General features: G+C 41.6%; 1 protein-coding gene across 1 annotated transcript; it reads right to left on the bottom strand.

Moving 5' to 3' along the window:
* Nucleotides 1-5,250: 5,250 nt before the first annotated feature.
* Nucleotides 5,251-20,967, bottom strand: mtnr1c (melatonin receptor 1C). Its single transcript, XM_067598925.1, has 2 exons — nt 20,441-20,967; nt 5,251-7,009 (listed from the first exon to the last, which is right to left on the bottom strand). The coding sequence occupies exons 1-2, from the start codon at nt 20,625-20,627 to the stop codon at nt 6,144-6,146; spliced, it is 1,053 nt and encodes a 350-aa protein (XP_067455026.1). The 5' UTR covers nt 20,628-20,967; the 3' UTR covers nt 5,251-6,143.

Genomic DNA, 20,967 nt, shown 5'->3' with positions numbered 1-20,967 from the left:
GGTTATACTCAATATTAGCTTGTCAAATCTTACTATTCCACGACAACCGTAACTCTTTTTTGAATTGTATTACATAATATCTTCAGCCAATCATTAGAGTGAGGAATAATTATAAACAGTGACCGCTTTTCATAAACAGGTCATCAGTAATTGTTCCAGATGAAAGTTACATCCTCCCAATACTGGATTTTTATTTTCTCTGGAAACAGATGCAAAACTAAAAATTAATTAGATGGTTTATTGCAGTGAGCTTTGGGAACAGACTGAAACCACAGATGACAAAGCTGATATACACACTGACCGCACATGTTCACCCTCTTATGGTGGGATGATGGATTTTAATTAAACAACTGCTTCTAAATTGGGAGCTTCATGAAAGTAATGTTCTCAATGGAATTACAGTGTGTAGATTTGGTCAAGGGGTCTTCTATTGCAATTTCAACACTAGGTTGCCCTTCCTCATGGATCTTGACCTCTGACCTTCTGGAAGTATTTCCCATGGCTGTCTCTTTCTAGACTCCCCTAGCTATGCCTTTTGCATTCCACATGTCACCAGTACTCTGTGTCAAACATGAGGCACCCCCCACACTCTACACCTGTTGTTTTGACCAAGTGACACAATGTCCTTCAGAAAATATGCAACGCGTCATAACAGGGGAGCTATTACTGTAATGAAGTTTCCATTTTAAGTGAAAGTAAGAATAAAAACACTTTAAAAATAGTTTCACGCTGTCAATACCTTTGTCATCCACTGCACTTATAACTGCTGAGGGTGGTGATAGGATCACTAATAGCATCCACTCACGTCAGCACTTTAATGGGCTAGTATTTTCCTTTTGGTGCCATGCAATGGTGGAAACATTTAGTCAAGTACTGTACTTCAGTACAATTTTGAGGTACTTGTACTTTAATTTAGGGTTTCCAGTTTGTGCTACTTTACACTTCTACTCCACTACAGTTTCAGGAGGACATATTATACCTTTTACGCCACTGCATTTATTTAATAGCTTTAGTTTCTAGTTACTTTTCAGATTAAGATTTTGAAAAAAAGCTTATGAATTGCAATGCATTTCAAACCAGTGGTTTCCAAATCCTTTGACATGTGACCTCTTTACACAAGAACAGTGTCTACATGGGGCCCCTTGTCAAATTTCAGATGTCTGAGTTGTTAGCAGGTTCACCAAAGAGAAATTTCCCCTTCAAACTTCTCTGGTTTTCGAACCATGTCCACCATGTCTTTTGGATAGCAACCACTTGACCAGCAACAACAATACAAAAATACTACATATTATCACATCTGTATTAACAATCCAATACATATAACAGGCACAGGGGCCTTTTTTTGTGGAACGAGTAGTTTTACTTTTGGTCCTTCAAGTATATTAAGCTGATAATACTTGTATGACTTTAACTTGTGATGGAATATTTTCACATTGTTGTAATGGCACTTTGACTTAAGTAAAAGATCTGTGTACATCTTCCACCACTGGCACCACAGCACACTGGAGGTTATTATCAACAAACAGGGAGCATGGGAACACTTACACTAAATAATTAAACATTTACAAGGTCATCTATAATCCCCTCTGCTGTATATGATTCAGTCTATAAATAAAGTCAAGAAATCTGACGCAAATAATCACCAACATCCCCCTTTCCTGCTCTCACTGGCTTCCTTGGACCCACAAGTCAAGTCGAGTCAAGTCAATTTTATTTATTTAGCGCCAAATCAACACAGAAGTTATCTCAGGGCACTTTTCACATAGAGCAGGTCTAGACTGTACTCTTTAATTTACAGAGACCCAACACTCCTCAATGAGCAAGCACTTAGCGACAGGAAAAAACTCCCCTTTAAGGAGAAGAAACCTCGAGCAGGACCGGGCTCTAGGTGAGCAGCCGTCTGCCTTGACCACTTGGGCTGAGAGAGAAAGAGGGAGGGAGAGAGGGGAGAGAGACACAGAGAAGCACAGCAACAACAATAATAACAATAACAACAATAATAGTGATAGAAATATGACTAATAATAGCAGCAGTGGTGGACATCAAGCTGGACAGCAGTTAGTCCACCTAAAACCTCCTGGTATTATTGTGACCCACACCCATCGGGACATGTAGGAACACATCATATGCATGAGAACACAGGCAGCGCTAAAGCTGATGTACAAATCCATTAGGAGACTTGCTATTGTGGCAGCGGGCCCACAGTGAAACCCCACTGCTGTAAAATGCACTGATGTGCAAGAGCTGTAGAAATTCCTCTGTGCAAAGAGGGGAGTTACATCTGGCTTTGAAAAACCATCATATCATGCAAGCGTTAGGCCATATAATGCCTCATTGCTCATGCATTTTGTGTTAACCACATTTGTGGTGACAATGTTCTGCTGTTGTGGAAATAATCTTTATCTCCCACAAATGAGAATGTGTTTATTTGAGGCCTCTCCTGTTCATATACCACCGAGGAGGAAAAGAAAATGAGGAAGTAAAAACATAACTTTGCAGGGTGTAGAGTATCATGTCCTCAGACAATTTCAAGTTTATGCCTCGCTCCTCCTGTGCTTGGTCCAGTTTTGGCAATAAATACCCAGTGACGTCAAGTGGATGCTGCACAGAGCACTACTGCTCTCTTAGATATGTTTACAAAAAAGAAGACAAGGATACTTGCCTAATATATGACAAAAAAATTACACAATTATGATACTAATCTCTGACATTCAAATATGACAGTACATGGAGATTTATGATGTGTCTTGGCTGTAAAAAGCCTACTTGGTAGCAGCAAAGTGAAGGCAAATGGAGATGATGTCAGAGAGAGACCAGAGAGATTGTGAAACACTTATCAGAAAGAGAATATAAGTCACAGACAGACAGAACCACATACGTCTATGTGGACACATCATGCTGTCCTTGTACATGACCAGAAGAAAAATATGTCCACAAGCTACTGCCCTTCCTTTTAAATCAAAGGAAAAATGACTGACAGTGCAGATGGATTGTCATTTCAGCTATTCATAGTGAATCCTGGATTTTTATCTTTGATGAATCCACTGAGTAATATGAGTCCTGTCAGAGTCCTTTTTTTAACAATAGGTTTAGTATAATAAAGCCAGTTAATATTTTACAAAGCTTCAACACCACATCACAGGAGTTATCTAGCATTGGTAGAATTAATTAAAAAAAAGAATTATTTGTACATGTCAAATATCAACTTGTTTATGTCAGAGTGGACACTATCAGTTGCATGACTATTTACAGATAGAATAGTTTGACATTTGCTTTCTTGTTCAGAAATAAGAGTCATACCACCACACTGTCCAAACCTTTGACTAGGGCAGTATATTTAATAGTTTTGTACTGAATCAAGAAAAAAGATCTTTGGGGACATATCAAAAATGCTTACTTTTGCCTCAGCCGGCTGAGGGGGTGAGTTGAAACTTGTTTGACTGACATTAGCTGAGCAGCTAATTAGCTATCTAGCATGCTAACTAAGTGTTAGTGGTGCAATTCCCCCCCATGAATGTTTGGTTTGGTGGCTCGTTCAACAAGCTAAGGTGCAAGACAAGACGTGTTTGTGTTTGTAAGTTAGATAAGAAGGAGACTTTAGCAGGAAAGCTAATGCAGGTTGTTGTTCAGAGTCTGTAGCTTGTGTATTGTGTAGCAGGATGCTATCAGGTTCAGTGTGACTATCTGCTCTGATCAAATGCCACATTACTGTTTTATGCAAGATTTGATTTGCTGTATTGAAATAAAGACTCCAGCTAACGTAAGTGGATGGCGGAACGGTATTTAATCGAAATAATGTAAAATTAGGGGGCACCATCATGAAGTCTAAGAATTTGAAATATAAATTTCTTTTCCTTTCGGTTTCTGATTTTTTCTCAAAGGAGAACACAGGACAAGTGATTTACAGAGCAGATGTGTATGCCAAAAAAAGGCCATTTAATTTCAGTTGGACTTCAACATTTGGACAGAGCCAGGCTTGATATTTCCCCCGTTAAGCTAAGGTGACTGTCTGCTGGTTGTGGTTTCGTATTTAACAGACAGATATGAGTGGTATCAATCTTCTAATCTAACTCTTGGCGAGAAAGCAAAAAGCGTATTTCCCCAAATGTCTAAAATAGTCTCAAAACTATTACTTCAAGATGCCGTAAGAGAGAGTGGGATAAATAAATACAGGTAGAGAGCACAAAGGAGGGAATGAGTAGTGGAAGGTTAGAAAAGAAGAAAGAAGGATGACCCTGCCATTAGTCTGTGACTCTTTGGTGTGGTTGAGCCGACACTGTCATCTTCCCTCAAGCCCCTCTAGCCAGTCATCTGTGGCTGACCTTGTACTGGCATGTGGGCTACTTCTTTTCCACATCAGAGACACTGACTTGTAAGATTGCAGGCAGAATTGAACAGTTTTGTGCCATTTTGCTGCTATGCAACTTGGCAGCACCTGGCTCTATAAGACAGCTTGAGTCTACCTTTACCGATCCAAGATCCATCATGGATTCAGATTCCCATTTCTGCATCTATAAATCATCCACAGAGGGTTTAAATTTAGTCAGACATCCAGCAGGGTAGCTTAGCTGCAGCAAAGCACAGCGGAATACAAAATTCAGAAAATGGATCTGCTAGTAAATGTAAAATATGCTAAGAATATGTATACATCATTGAATTAGACATTGGAAATGTGTAATCTCTTCAGTACTCCAGTAACAGTGCATCATATCAAGAATGTGTCACATTGACATCTCCCTGTGAGGTGAACCGCTCATAGTTTGTTTGCTGGGTGGAAGTTATGCTGGGAGGCTGTCAGAGCTCATCTCGGCTAGGGTGACATGTGCTCAGGCACACTTGCAGTATCACGAAATTACATCTCTGGCTCCTGATGCCTATCGTGTCCCTCAGGCATTTAATAAACAAGAAAGCTAGCTTTGTTTATCGTCTGTTCCTCCCCTTTTTCGTAATTTCTCCAATTCCTAAATCATTCAAGGTCTGAAAGGGGGCCCTTGGGGCTTTGAACTTTTTTGCCTGGTAACTTGATAATGCAATAGTTAAAATGGTGAAAAGACAGTTTTGTTTACCGGAGGAATTGACTGAAAACGATGAGAGAATTCAATTCTATAAACAACAAGGCACACCTTTTTCGATGAACACACAAAGCCCGTTCTGATATTTGATACTTGATATTTCTTGGATTAAAACTGGAGCAAAAGCTTCCACAATCTCCCCAGTGTGTTTTTGTGAGGGCATCATTGTTTTTGTGAGGTTATCATTGCCCTCACAAAAACACACCCTTCGACAAGCCGAAGGGTAAAACAGTATCAGTTAATACAGCCTACATTCCCAGTAAGAAGGAGATATTCATATACACTGAGAATGAAATATGGGATGCAAGCTTCTCCACAGCTTATACAGCAGTTAATATATGTTTCCAGATTGGCACCTACCCCAGTTTTAATAGTCTCAGTCACTAAAATCAAAGTAATAATCTTAAATCCTTGGTAACTGAGTCTTAAAATGACTTCAGTTTGGATCTAAAATTAGATTAAGGGTTGCATTGAAAGAGAACAACTAACCTTTTGGCTTTTCCATTATTAAAGCTGCATTTAAGAGTGCAAAGACACAGTGGGAATAGAAAACACATTTATTTATTTTTTTCACTATGCTGTTGATGTAATCATAATCAATCGGTGCAAATATGCAGTGAGTCATTCTCGTGCATGTGATATAGACATGCTGGGATGTGGCTTAAAAAGTGAAGTCTCCCAAATAACAGTCTTTACAGTACGTATTGATTGATTTTAGGAGAGTAATTATCACAGATCATTACCTTTCATGATGTTTTTGGTGAATACTAACTGGTAATCTGGATTTTTTTCTTGCTTGTGAACCATTTAGTTGGTCTGTCTTTGAATGCAGTGCAGGGAGGCTGTCACCAAACAGCACAATGTACCAGTGACACAATTTGTAGTTGCAGCATGAGGGAACAGCATCTGACATGGCTGAAATATGATGGCAGAAGTGTCCTCTCCAGACATGATTTTATCTTTACAACTGGAAAATGATACACATCTTGTGTAAAGACACTGGGTGAATCATGGCACACATCCACAATGAGGCTCCAGAGAAACTTCATCTGAGTTTCCCAGTTTCCCAGTTTATACATTTATCTCTGCTACATTATTGTTTGTAGCAGCCGGTGAAGGCTTGCTCTTCAGGCCCTCTGTGGCACACCTGGAGGTCTCCATGAGGAGCATACGTGGGACACACAGAGAGAGGAGAATCGTCTTGTATTCTTTACGAAAGTTTTGGTTTAGTAGTCCATATATGATGGCGTTGAGGCAGCTGTTGAAGTACGCCATGAAGTAGCTTGTGACAAAGAGCCACTCAGGTATGTTGGGTGCAACTTTCACAGGGTTTATAGCCACTGCTAGACCTATGAGGTTCAATGGAGCCCAGCACACAGCAAACAACACAAACACCATAAACATAGTCAGGAAATTCCTCACGTCACTCGGTTTCAGTTTGGTTCTTTGCTCCGGTTTAACCCGGTGTTTCACCTGAATCACCAGCACCCATATCCTCATGTAGCAGTAAGACACTACGAGTAGTGGGATCAGAAAGTGAATGATGACCACCGAGATCGTGTAGTATGAGCTGACTGTCTGGGCAAAGGTGCAGGAGTAGATGCGAGGATCGTACTGCAGAGAGCCTACAAAGAAGTTGGGCATTGTGGCAATGGCAGTAAGCAGCCAGGTGAGGCCCAGGTAGCAGCAGGTGTTCCTTAGGCTATACAGACGGTCGTAGTGGAGGCTGTGACAGATGTAGCAGTAACGGTTGATGGCAATGGCTGTGATGTTGAAGATGGAGCCAATGACGCTGAGGCCCATGATGAAGCCGCTGGCCTGGCAGTGTAGGTCACCCATAGTCCAGTCATTGTGGAAGATGGCTGTGAGGACCAGAGGGTAGGGGTACAGTGCCACCACCAGGTCTGCAACTGATAAACTCACCACGAAGATGTTGCCTGGAGAAAGAGAAGAGGTTCAAACAACAGACAAAACATGACCTAAACTCATCTATAATTAAAGCATACAGCACAACTTAATGCTTCAGGTTAAATTCCTTAAAATAAACTGGGTCAGTGGAAGTACGACTTCCTGTCATAAAAGAGCAGCTCCATTGTGCCCTCTGAGGCTCATTTTGATGGGCTTTTACCATGTACTCTTGACTGCACAGATCTGGATCCAGGCAAATGCTTTATTGGCACAGGTCCCTCAGTGTCACAGTCTCTTTTCTTCTCAGTGTAACTCACCGTCTCACTGACAAAACTAACAACATTTTTAGCCACGCTAGTGGCATAGCTCTAGAGATGGCAATGTTGGTCAGTCAGTCTTCTAGCATGGCTGAAGACTCTTAGTATTATTTAGAAAATATCAGCATTTGTCATTTCCCAACATACAGCACACAAATCTATAGTACATCGTCAAATGACTGTATACTGCATAATTGTGAGGACAGAATTTTATTTGGCAAGTCCATCCCAATAAAATTCTCAAACTGGGCTGTTTTTGTTTTAAACTTCCGTCTGCCCATGGGGAAAAATCATTTGAACACTCAGTTAAAGTACATAAAAAATGGGACATGGGTGATTTATTGTCCGATTACATCCAAACGAGTTCCTGTCCTCCTGAGGTCTAAGCTGCTGGTAGTGTGACACTGGATCTACTCAGAAGACATGAATCATAGAAAATGACGTCTGATATTGTTACAGTGCAGCTGTTCTAGGTGGGGGATAAAACAATAAATCAAATTGTACCGTTGTGTCAGATAACAAGAACATGCAGTGGAGCCAGAATTCAATCTAACTGGTGTTTTGCAAAAGCAGCCCTAGCTTCCCACAAGTTTTGAGTCAACATTGTGCAATGGAGAGCGTATTCTGTGTGAGCACTACACATTTTAAGAGTGAAGAAGTAGTGAAAATAAACCCAGTGTTTGTTGGCATTATATACAGTTTTCCCGGCTTTCGTGTTCTTGTTTCTACTATTATACCAAGGATCAAGGTATGTTGATGTTATGTCTTCTTGAACTGAATGGTGAATGTGTGACTGTTAAGGTGATTCAGTCCAACCTGTTATTTAGTGGATGATTATCTGGTACTGTGCATGGGACAATACTCAGAAATTCAGAAACATGGACACTTTATGGACTGAGTCAAAGGTTTAAGTTTAGACACTGTATTTTATACAGGAATATAAGTGGAATATTTGGTTTTCTATATGAAATGTTGAACATTCACCGGTTTTGTTGTAAAAATTGTGGTGTAAGAAAAGAGTGAATTACATTTCTTTCTTTATTTGTGAACTTGATAAGTTTATTACAAGTGACCTTAAACTGAAACTAAAAAAAGAGAGTAATGAAAGTTCATTTGATTAGAGTGAATAAATAAGTCACTGTTGCTCAGTATACTGGTTCATGTTTTTGATTAAGGACTTATTTTGGAATCGGGGCATCTTAGGGGCACTTATCCTGCTAGATATGAGAGGGGGGAGGGTTTGTGCTGAAGTTAGTTTGAGTTAACAGGCTAGTGCACACTACACTCCAGGTAGCTGCTGTGTCAGAAAGAGGTTCTTAAGCCCACCTTGTCATACATGATAGTATTAACATAACAACAAGATAATAACACGTCAGGATAGGTAAAAACATATTTACATACGTAGGTAACGAGACCAGTTGTATTGAGGGCGGGGACTTGGATCTTTTCGTTGCTCAATCATTCAAGGTAAGTAGTTATACCCCTACAAGGCGGTGGCTTCATTTCCCTGCTACATACCTGTAATTGGCATCATGAACAGGATCTTATTTAGTTAACCTCAGTTACAGTATACATCAGTCCCAGGTTAACCAGCCTAAAGATGTCAGAAGTGGAAGACCTAAAAAAAGATTTTGCTGAGCTACAGAGGAGGCTCACAGAATAGGCAGATGCCATGCAACAGGCCAGATCTCAACAAAGAAAAGCCCTCACACTGGCAAAAGCTATTACTGACCAACAAGCTGCTGCCTTAAAGGATCCACCTATCATTTACACTGAGAGAGATCGTAAGCTCCCAGATTTCAGAGGAGGCCAAATCAAGTCCAGTGATCAAAGTGTTGAAGAAAGGGATGCATCAATGAAGTCTGCTTTCCAAGTCATGAAAGCATCCGAAGAGGACTGCATTGAACTGGTCAAACAGTATTTGAAAGATGAAGCTAAAGCAACGTTGAAATTCATGCTGGGAAGGGAAAGAACACTCTGTTAGTGAAATATTCAATGTCCTCCTACAGACCTATGGTGATAAGGTCCCCATGGGTACAAGGCTTAAGGAGTTTTATGAAAGAAAGCAGATGCCAGGAGAGACTACACACTCTTATGCATATGACCTTCAAGGAAAACTGAGTCAAATCCAGCATAGAGAACCCTAATTCTGATGGTGTCGGTGCTTGAGGTGTAGTAAATGCTGCTGCAGCAGTGGAGGATTCAGAGTCCACATTAACAATCGAAATGCCTCATGAGGAGATAAAGAAGATAGCTGCTCATCATGAAGAACTATACCAAGCACTTTACAACAAGGAAAAGGTCAAAGGGCAACAAAACCAGTCCCCAAAGAGGACACCTCTGAAAGATGACAGAGGGAGGTATTGTTGCTTCAACTCTGGGGAACCGGGACACACCACCCGGCACAACTCACAGAAAGTAAATGTAAGAGCCACAACTGTGTCACCCTTGTATGCCCCAGGAGCAGCTGAGTCAGAAGGTAACAGTTCTATGGAGAAATGGCCGGACAGCCATGGCTCACCCATGATTGGGAGTCAAGCAGTGGAGTCTGTTAGGGAGGAAGTGGATGAAGCTCTCCGGAGAAATGCTTTGGGTGCTGCTGGTCCATTGAATTAGCAACGGCCGGTGTGAAAACCACATACCTCTGGGATACAAGTTCAATGGTGACTACTATCACCGAGTCTCATTTCAGGGAACACTTTGGAGAAAAAGAGATGATGTCTGCGAACTGGATTGAACTCACTGCAGTGAATGGACTGGATATCTCACTGTTAGGGTGTATAGAAGCAGCGATAGAGTTTATGGGAAAGACAGTTGGTGAGAAGTGCATTTTAATGATTACTGACACCCACCCAGACAGAAAAAGGATGAATGGGTTCCCAGGTATTATAGGAATGAATGTAATCGAGGAGCTTGAGGCACACTACATGACTGAAGGAGAGCTAAAAAAGGATGGACAAATACAATCTATTAGAAGGAGAAGCAGGTGTCCGTTGGGTGTTGGCCAGACTAAAGAAAGAAGCCGAGCGCATAAATCCTGATGGCAAGATTGACTTTGTCAAGCTGGCTGGCAGGCAGGCGGTCACTATCCCTCCATTTAGTGAAATAGTGGTTGAAGGCTGAAGCAGAGTGTCAGCTAAAGTAAAATGCCAAGTGCTAGTAAAAACTACTCTTAATGCAAGCCTCCCTAGAGGGGTCTTGGTGGCCAACATCCTCACAAAACAACAGGTGGCAAAATTCCAGTCTGAAACATGAATACAAGTGAAAAAGCTGTAAAGTTGATGCCAATGTCCTGAGTAGCCACCATAAGCAAACTGAAGGAAGCGCTTCCAAGAGAAGTGATGAAGATTGAAGAAAATGAAGGGGTGTTGCATGTAAAAGGGCTAAAGTCAAATGAAAGCTAGGCCATATTCTGTAAGATAGAATCGTTGTCTGTCCCTGTCCAAGTGAGCACAGACACAGTCATGCCACCAAAATGTCAACAGCTTAGTGAACTACTAGCAAGACACAGGATGTGTTTTCAAGGGATGGACATGCCTATGGCTATACAACAACAGTGTCACATAATATTCCTGCTGAGGATGCAGCCCTAATCAAACAGAGACATCTCAGAGGCCCACCGCAAGTTTTCCAAGAGTTCAAAAGGCATGTCCAAGATCTTGTTAGTCGGGGGATTCTCAGAGAGAGCTGTAGCCCATGGGCATCACCTGCAGCGATAGTCATCAAGAAAGATGACACTGTGCATTTCTGCTGTGCTATAGGGGGTTGAATCAGGCGACATGCAAAGATGCCTACCCACTGCCAGGAGTGGAGGAGTCATTGGATGCTTTAGGCAAAGCACAGTTCTTTATGATATTGGATTTAACTGCAGACTACTTTCAGGAGACTGTGGACAGAGAGAAGACTGCCATCACGATGCCATTCGGACTGTTTGAGTGGACCCAGATGCCATTTGGCCCATGTAATGCTCCGGCCACTTTTCAACACCTCATGGGGGTAGCACTTGGCAACTTGACCTTCATCATCCTTCCTGTCTATCTTGACAACATCATAGTGTTTTCCCAAGACTTTGACAGCCACTGTGAGAGACTGGATCTGGTTTTCAACTGGTTGAGGCAGCAAGGTTTGAAGTTAAAACCCAGTAAATGTTCCCTTCTATGGTCAGAGGTGAAATTCTTGGGTCATGTGATCTCTGCTGAAGGCATTCAAGTGGATGAAGACAAGGCAGGGGTGTTGTGCACCTGGCCTACAACCAAGAATTTGAAAGATGTGAGACAGGTACTTGGGTTTATGAGCTACTACAGTTGATTCGTGCAAGGATTCGCTCACCTGGCAAAACCACTGCATGTGTTGATTGGGAAAGGGAATAAAGGGAGAACCTCTGAACCCTTCACTTGGACTGAGGAATGCCAAGCTGCACTGGACTGGAGTGCTGCTTGATGTCTCCACCAGTTCTCGAATATCCCAAAACAGGGAGAAGCTGAACATGTAATAGCCTATGCAAGTCAGGGCTTCAGAGAGTTGGAAAAGAATGATAAAAAACTATAGCATGTTTAAGCTGGAACTCCTTGCATTTAAATGGGCTGCTACAGAAACATTTAGAGAATACCTAATGTTCTCCAAGTTTACAGTCATCAACCCACAATCCACTACGCTACATGGAGACAGCTAACCTCTGTTAAGCAGCGGTGGGTAGTGCAGCTGGCAGATTACAACTTTGAGGTTTGCTACAAGCCAGGATGACAAAATATTAATGCAGATGTCCTCTCAAGGATCCACCAGAATGAAGAACCTGAAGAAGCAGACACTGGCAAAACATTTAATTGAAATTAACTCACTGACATGCAGTAATGTTACTGCGCTATCGGAAGTCCTTGCAATGGACTGGAGAGGTCAGCTGGAGGCTATGAGAACATGCTGGTCCTCACCGATATGTTCACCAGGTTTACAGTTGCTGTTCCAGCCAAAAACAAGATGGCCAGCACAATAGAAAATGCCCTCTTGAAACACTGGTTTGTTTACTATGGGTGACCTACTCGTTTGTATTCAGACCAAAGACGAAGTTTGAAGCCGGGGTGATAACTCTGTGAAGTCTATGGCATAGCAAAGAGCCGCACAAGCCGTTATCACCCTGAACGCAACTCTCAGTGCAAGAGATACAACAGAACAATGTATGACATGTTGAAGGCATTACTGCCTGAGAAGAAAAGAGACTGGAAATTGTACCTGCTAATAATGGCCTGCAATAGTCACATGCACTCCTTCATGGTCTACTCGCCTTTCTATCTGATGGTCAGCAGAGATACAAGACTGCCCATGGATCTCCTCGGCGAAAAGGATCTAAATGAAACTGAGGCAGACAACTTGAATGATTAGGTGAAGGTACTATTAGACCAGAGAAGGTAGGTCCAAACAAAGTAACAGTTGGGGCACTGCACTTTCCAGTCACCCACAAGACAGCAGACAGGTAGACTCAGGCCTGCAGCACAGTTAGAAACTGATAATGACTGCACAAGCATTATCTGCACTCCAGCCATGACACTTGTACCCAATACAGACATAAGGGCAGAGCATGGGGAAGCAGATAAGCTAGGTTCAGAAAACAATGATGACACCCAAGAGGTAGTTGATGAGATGGAACCCACAGTAGAAGAAGAGTTAGAGGGTGTTGTGGATTTTCGGAGCTGATGCACTGGCAGTTGTCAGTTTGAAGAAGAGAAGTTACTGATGCATCAGACACAGAGAGTGAAAACACATCTCAACCTAGGCGTCCTCAAAGAGAGAATAGGGTTCTGCGAGGTACAGAAATGATTATGTTTTTGGATAGAGTATCTTGAGGATGTATCCAAATAAAACAAAATAAGACTTGGATATTCAAGTTGTAACATGAGTGTGCATGCGTTAAACTGACAAGTTTGACTGACACATGTGACATGTGTGCTGTTTTCCTGTGTTTCAGAAATGAGTCCTCTGGAGATGTTGCTGGTATGGCAAGGTTTAGCAGGGGGGAATGTAAGGTATACAAGTATTCCTACCTTTGGAAAAGGGGCCGGACGTCAAAATGGGAGGTTAAGCTGGAGATTTGCAGACTGTGTTGCGCTTTACTGGTGAATATAAGTGATAAAATAATTGCTTTAGCATTGGGCATTCGTATGTGGAAACAGAGCCAGAACCTGTTGAAGAAGAAGAAATATGTGTTTCAAACCGATGTACGTTATCAGTCATTAGACAGTTGTGGTGCACCTATGTTGCATGTGGGGTCGCAGTCGGAGAGGCGCCAGTGAAAAGATCTGGGAAAGTTGTGTCTGCGGACAGACGGGGCAGACATTGGATGTGTCTGGGGTTGAACTGAGTTTGAGACTTCTACTTTGAGGTCTTTCCTTCAAGCAGGCGTTTGATGGTGGTTGTGCAAGCAGACAGCACATCGTGGGGGATTCTCAGGAAAATTTAACCAAGGAATTCCCTGCCATCCAGACTACACTCTCCCAGTGACTCATCTCATCCATATCCGTTCGTCTCAGCAGACTGGTAATTTGTTCTTGTTTCTACTATTATACCAAGGACCGAGGTATGTTGATTTTATGTCTTCTTGAACGGAATGCTGAATGTATGACTGCTGAGGTGATTCAGTCCAACCTGTTATTTAGTGGATGATTATCTGCTACTGTGCATGGGACAATACTCAGAAATTCAGAAACATAGACACTTTATGGAATGAGACAAAGGTTTAAGTTGAGACACTGTATTTTATACAGGAATATAAGTGGAATATTTGGTTTTCTATGTGAACTGGTGAACATTCACCAGTTTTTTTAATAAAAATTGTGGCATAAGAAAAGAGTGAATTACATTTCTGTCATTTCTTTCTTTATTTGTGAACTTGATAAGTTTATTACAAGTGACCTTAAATTGAAACTAAGAAAAGAGAGTAATGAAAGTTCATTTGATAGGAGTGAATAAATAAGTAATTGTTGCTCAGTATACTGGTTCATATTGTTGGTTATGGACTTACTTGGGAGTAGGGGCATCTCACTTATCCTGCTAAATATGGGAAGGGGGAGGGTTTGTACTGAAGTTAGTTTGAGTTAACAGGCTGTGTAAGAAAGAGGTTCTGGAGCCCACCTTGCCATACTTGACAGTGTTAACATTAATGACATGGCATGTCAGGAAAGGCAAAAACATACTTACATACGTAGATAACGAGACCAGTTGTATTGGGGGAGGGCTGTTGCTCAGTCATTCAAGGAAAGCAAGTAATTATACCCCTACAAGGCAGTTATACCCCTACATATAACTAAATACCTCCTGAAGTCTAAATGTGAAGGCACAAAGCTCTCGCTCAATCAGACAACAGCTGAAACAACAGCGTTGATTGGCAGATATGATGAGAGTAGATTTAAAACACATGTTGGCCGTCAATCGTCGCCGTTCAAAGCCTGTTATGATCCCCGCACCCCAGGGACAACACAGCTACAGTATGTTGTCAAGCAACCAGTCTAATTTTAATTTACTCTCAAATGTGGGAATGAAAATAACATCACGTGTCATTTTGTTTCTACCTTCCTAGCTCATGTTACTTAAAAAATGTGCAGCATGGTTTCTTTTGGATTTTTTTTTTTTTGGAAGACAATGGGTACAGGTATTTAGAGACACTGAGTTTTCAAGTTAGTGAAACAGCACAAGCCATCTCTCAAGCCAGCTGAGATAAAAATAAAAGCATTTTTTCCTCATCCTCGAGTCAGCTCAGTGGGCAAATCTGTCAGATTGTATTTGTGATGCTCACGCAACTCGCTGTGTGCATTTGTCATTGTGCAGAGGTTTGATTCCTCGCTGACATCATGCAGCTCAGTTTTCTCATGCACGCTGGCTGGACAGGGCATGTTACGTACAGCCTTAGCTCTCTCTGGCTGAACCCTCTCTCCCCCTTATCGTCAAGAGGATGAGGTAAGTGCTAAAACACAGTTGAGAGGATTGCTGTGAAGCAGCCAGATGACTGTCTTTGTTTTGTTGGCATCCATTATTAAAACACTGGATGAACTGTTACATCTCTTTGTTTAATTAACCAACTTGGCCAGGCCTGATGCTTAACACGCCCAAACTAACAGCACTCAAATGATTATTGTATTAGTGTTAAAAAAAGCCCGCAAAAATCTGTTGGAACTATTATTATCAACGTATGTGAGTTGAATAGAGCTCGACCTGAATACTGATTGGTTACAGACCACCTGTCTTGCAGCCTTTAACCTGTCTGACACCATAGTCTCTGTAATTATCTGATCTTACAGTACACTCTCACAAAACTGTCAACCAAGTTAACTCTTCCAACAACTCAAACAATTCTTCCTTTAAAGTCTTCCGATAGATGTGAGCGACCACCCCACGAGCTGCCCCAATGCATCCCTCTCTCGCTTTTTCTGCCACATATAATATTTTTTGGTAAATGAAATGTAAATCAAAGCAGAGAACTATTTAGCGCTGCATGAGTGAAACAAAGATATCTGTCACCAGAATCATCGAGTACACACCAGGCTCCCGCATATTCAAAACTATTTTAGACAGAAATGGCACTCACCCCCTCCCTTCCAGTGTGCGAACCTGCATATGGATTAAAATAGGCTCTATATACAATGTTGGCATATTTATGGCACATTGCTTCATTCCAGCTGAGTAGTTCTGAATAGTAAAAAGAACAATGTAGGAGATAAAAAGGGAGTTATGCTGAAGCAAGAATAGGTACATGATGAAGTCAGTGCAAGAGATAAACAAACCAAGAGACAAAACAAAAGCCTGCCGGCCAAATCAATTTTCAATCTGACAACTTGCATGGCTGTGTGCACATGTGAATCTCAAGGGCTTATGTTCCTGTGTCAAACCCACCGCCTGCATCCCATCACTCTCACGGCTCATACTGGAAACGTGATACACTACGCTTTGATTCACCCAGCTATATTTATACACCTTTGAAGGAAAGATGAATTCATAAAAATATGTAGGAGTGCTGGCGTTGCTTGAATCCGGCTGAATGTCAGCGCATGGCTTATTACTACAAGAGCATATCCCAAATTAGATTACACTGGACTTAGTCAGTCATGTTATCATAAATAAGCAAGAATAACCTTTCGGCAAGGGCGTTAGCACTGATGAATTAGTAGTGACTACTTCATGAACTCATGTTCAAGGGGCCAGAGATTTTTTTCTAAGAAGTTTAGCATTAAACTGACACAAGCTGCCTTTGGTGATATAGCCTGCTATGAGCCCGGCCAAAAACATCATCGTCATCATCAAAGGCCATTTACCAATCAGACCCCCTATGTCTGAGAAAATAAGGCTCACTGGCCCTGAGAGAAATCAGACCATCAGAACACAAGCAGCGTCTGGTCCAACAGCTTGTTAGGCATAATCCCGGTGAACATAATGATGATATGAATATGAATTATGCATATTTTATCAAAACAGCTTCCTGAGATGGAAGGGAAAATTGGATGTGACGCAAACATTTTGAGAGAGACTGCATTTACCTTATCTGGGTGCGGTTTAGTCAGATAATCCTAATCTGATAATGTCCTACCTCCATGCTTACAGAAAATAAATGTCCTCTACTACTTTGTTGTCGGGAAAAGAAGACATGTTTAATGTAGTGTTCTAAGTGATAGTCCCTGTGGATCTGCGCTGTCAATTTAAATTGGCTTCTGGTTTGACTCACTAAGTCCACTGACTCAATTAACCCCCCTCTGGATAGTTTTTAAGTTTTATTCATGATTGACAGGGAGGATGCGATGCATAATTTAACTAAATTGAAGTCCATCCCCAACCTAACACACCCCATGACCCACAACTCCTGACATCAAGGTGCAAGCTGCACACAAATCCGCACGCACACATACACACACACACACACACACACACACACGGGCACACACATATACAGGCTCGTTTTTCTTTCCATCTGCTCCTCTTCATCCTTTTCTTTCTCTGTCCCTCTCTCATGAGTGCATTTTGTGAGTGTATTTTTAGTATGGTTAACCCCAGTGGGACACTCTAGTATTAACACCCCATTGGCAGTCCTATAGTGCCATGCTCAACCCTTTGAAGATTCAGTGGAGGGATCCTATTACATTTGCACACTTGAGAGAACCTGCAGACTTGTGAAAATGGAACATAAGGTACCGATTCTCCCCAAATATGAGAAGATATTGGGGCACTGTCCCTCAGAAGATATACCTGCATCTACCAACCAGAGGTGAAAAAAGGAAATTGTGCACATGCAAGTGTTTTATTTAGTGGTGGGTTAAGTGGTATGAAGCAGAGGGATATATTGAGGCAGCGTGCAAAGCAAGTGTGTTGAAGTGAAGCAGAGCGGAAAGGTCCTGCTGCTGTCTGTGAGGAAGCAAACCAGCAGCCTGAATAGGGTGTAATGGAGAGAGGAAATGGGATGTTTTCAGCAGTCTGCCTCTTATACTGGATTCTTCCAAAATATATGTCTGGATGTGGTCTTTACTCACGGTAAATCATAAATTATACCCCAGTGTATTATTCACAAGTCAGTTTGAAGGCCCAGAGGATGTTGTTGTATTACACTGCACCGATCACCTCTTCACAAAACAGCCATCCATCCCAAAAACTGATTTGTATGGCAAACAGAGCTTCTACAACTGTTCTGTGTTCGGTGATATTTCCTCAGCTGTGTCTATGGTCTCCTTTTCAGAAACTCTGTACAATTAATCATTCATACAAAATGAGCCAAACCTATAAATAGCTTGTTAAGAACAGAGAAGAGATTGTTGATAGGCTAACAGCAGCAACAATTTCAGTCACCAAAGGACATTCTTTAAAAAAAAAATGGATAGCATGAGATAGAGGCTCTAAGCTTCTGTTGGAGTTTCAGGTTTTGAGTCACAACATGCTGACAACTCCACAACACTGGTGAGATCTCTCGTGTGACCGGGCCTGTCAGTCAGTCCAATTAGAGAAGGAGAACAGTGACATGAGTTCTGCAATCAGTGCAGTGTCCATAGTCCGCCAGCGTGGAGAAGACTTTTGAACAGGACATTTACCCCTGCCCTTTTGTTTGAGACCAGTCAACTGTGTCATTTTTGCAAAACGGAGAATTCAATTATTCTTCGGGCTCCTAAACTTCTTGCCAAACTGCTTTTGGCTGGTGCACACGGGAACACATGCATTATGTAATGTATTTGAAATTGTAATTAAAAGCTCATTATTCCAAACACTCTCTGACCTAATCTCGCTGCCTGATTCGCATGTTCTCTTTAGCATCATATTGTGATCACCAGGTTTAGTCTTTTGACTCAACAGAAGGCTTTCCTGCCTTGACTTTTAACCATACAGCTGCTGGGTATAACAGCCATGGTTTGTGGTGCATAATCTGAAGGCAAGATCAAATATACAATATTTGGAACTAGCTCTGTTTTACGCCTCTGGGAGACATTTCTCACAACACATCTCAGTGTTCTCATATGTACTTTGTGTAGTATCGAATCATGTGATTGTAGCATGTAATTAAAAATGAAATATGTTGTTATGATTTCCCCGCCGCCTCTTATGTTATAACCCTACTCCATAGGGCTTCAATGTATGTTTATTTCTGAGACCATCCTGTGACTTGTTCTTCGATTTATCTTGTCACTGCTCCAGTTTTTCTATGCCAGACAACAAAGGATCTGAAAATACAGATGTTATCTGTTTTTTATAGAAGGAAATGGACACCATCATCATTTGCAACACAAGATATGACTGATAATTGCATTTGTTTAGGGACCTTATAAAAATTACCAGGGTGGGAAGGAGGGAACCTTATGTTTTACTATTTTAAAAAGCTCTCCCCAGCATTGATAATATTTTCTTTGGACCTTCTACTTGACAACCTCTTCTCTAATATCTCAACACACAATTTTCACACATATGCACATTAGAAATTAAAAAAGAAATGTAAAAAAAAAAAAGGACTCACTGGAAGGATACATTCAATCATTATTAACTAAAAAAAGATCCAAGTGTATTCTGTGTTTCTCAAGTGACATAATGGGCCAGGTAGGTACTTCATATTAGCTACTATCTGATTAGTTGATTGTGATGGGAATAATTAATAAAACCCTGGAGGACTGTTGTCCTCTGCATATTGCGGCACACATGAAAGCTATCTTTTTGTTTGTGTAACTATCTTGCACGTGAAGACTGAAATAGAATTAAAATCTTGGGTAAGAAAAAAAAAGATTTGAATGCTCCCCCCCCCTCACCCCCTCCCAAAAAAGCCAGACAAGCCTTCCTTTCGCCAAAATAAAAATTACAATATTATCTCACTTTTCTAACCCCCCTTCCCCTACTAATAATTTTTGTACAGTCCCTTATTTCATGAAAAACGACTTTAGGAGACAATTTACAGACTAATTTCCAAAAGAGGCACTGGAAATGACTTAGTGGCAATTTGAGACAACTTCAGGCCATAAAGGGGGCAATTGAATGATGATGGCATATTTGCCAAGGCAGAAAAATGGTGTTAAAGTGATCATAATAAATATCATCTTCACCTTCACACTGCTGTCAGGACACTTCAAATGTAACACAACAAAATATGAGGTTGTGTTCAACATAAAAGCTACACAAAAGGACACAGAAGCTATACAACAGAGTCTCATCTTCGCAGGTCATGGGACACTACAGGTTCTGATATAGGGAGAGATGTGGTTAATCTGGGATGGAGAACCAAGGATAAAGGCAGATGGAGGGAAGAGGTTGTTATTATTTATGAAGAGATATGACGGCAGACAGGCAAGGCTGTGGAAACTCCATCACCCTCACTTTAGATAGTAGCCTGATTGTCACAGACAGAGGTCACAGGGTGGTTGAATTACATAATTTTTAGTTATGAATGAAGAGAGGAGCGCAGGGTGCATCCCACATACTATTGGTCTATGAAAATTAACTCAAAAAAATCATTTTGGCTTCTCATTTGTGGGGCAGATGATGCTGATATATATTATCCTCAAATTGTAAATAAAAAATAACCTCAGCTCTATTTTTTGAGTGACTTATTTTCCCTCACTTTGAAGCTACCTCTCCCCATCTCAAACAAGAAACGCAACCCCTTTTTGAGCCTATTTTCAACTCATTTCTTTTATTCCTCACCTGCATTCCTGAGCTTTTTGTTCCTGTATACGGACAGGATGACGAGGACATTGCCCAGGATGTCTACCACGATGGTGAAGATCAGCACGCTGGCCAGCGCAGTGGACACTCCAGCAGAAGAAGCGCTCAGTCCGCCGTCGCTCTCATTCCGGTGCGAGCCGTTCACATCCTTCACCTCTAAATCCATCTCCCCTCAGGTTGCAGCGGCCATGGTGGACATACACCGTTGTTCAGTTGGAAAAAAAAACAAATAATTACAAACCAAATATTCTCGGGGACTTCACAGGAGGGAGTCTTGAACTTCTTGAGGGTCGAAACCACACTCCTCCGCCTGCGGAGCAGCAGGAGGACGCGAACCAAACCATGATAATTGAAATTGTAAAAGACATTACGCAGAGGAATTGAAGAAGTTCATTTCCAAGGGGATAAAGATGCCAGGAGCTCGTATGTCGCTGCCGTCCCCAGTGTGGTCTTCATGAGGGACCAAGGCCCTTCTGCCAGGAGAGCTGGTCCAAAAGGCATGTGAG

The sequence above is a fragment of the Thunnus thynnus genome, chromosome 9 (assembly GCF_963924715.1).
Source record: "Thunnus thynnus chromosome 9, fThuThy2.1, whole genome shotgun sequence".
NCBI lineage: Eukaryota > Metazoa > Chordata > Actinopteri > Scombriformes > Scombridae > Thunnus > Thunnus thynnus.
The sequence above is the reverse complement of the archived record's forward strand: the minus strand, read 5'-3'. Positions and strand labels throughout refer to the sequence as shown.

What these genes read in the sequence shown, in the direction of transcription:
- mtnr1c (XM_067598925.1), bottom strand. Translation starts at nt 20,627, where the DNA reads ATGGATTTAGAGGTGAAGGATGTGAACGGCTCGCACCGGAATGAGAGC. An exon ending in CAAAAAGCTCAGGAATGCAG is followed by an intron (nt 7,010 to 20,440) that starts GTGAGGAATAAA and finishes CTCTTTCTCCAG; the next exon opens with GCAACATCTTCGTGGTGAGT.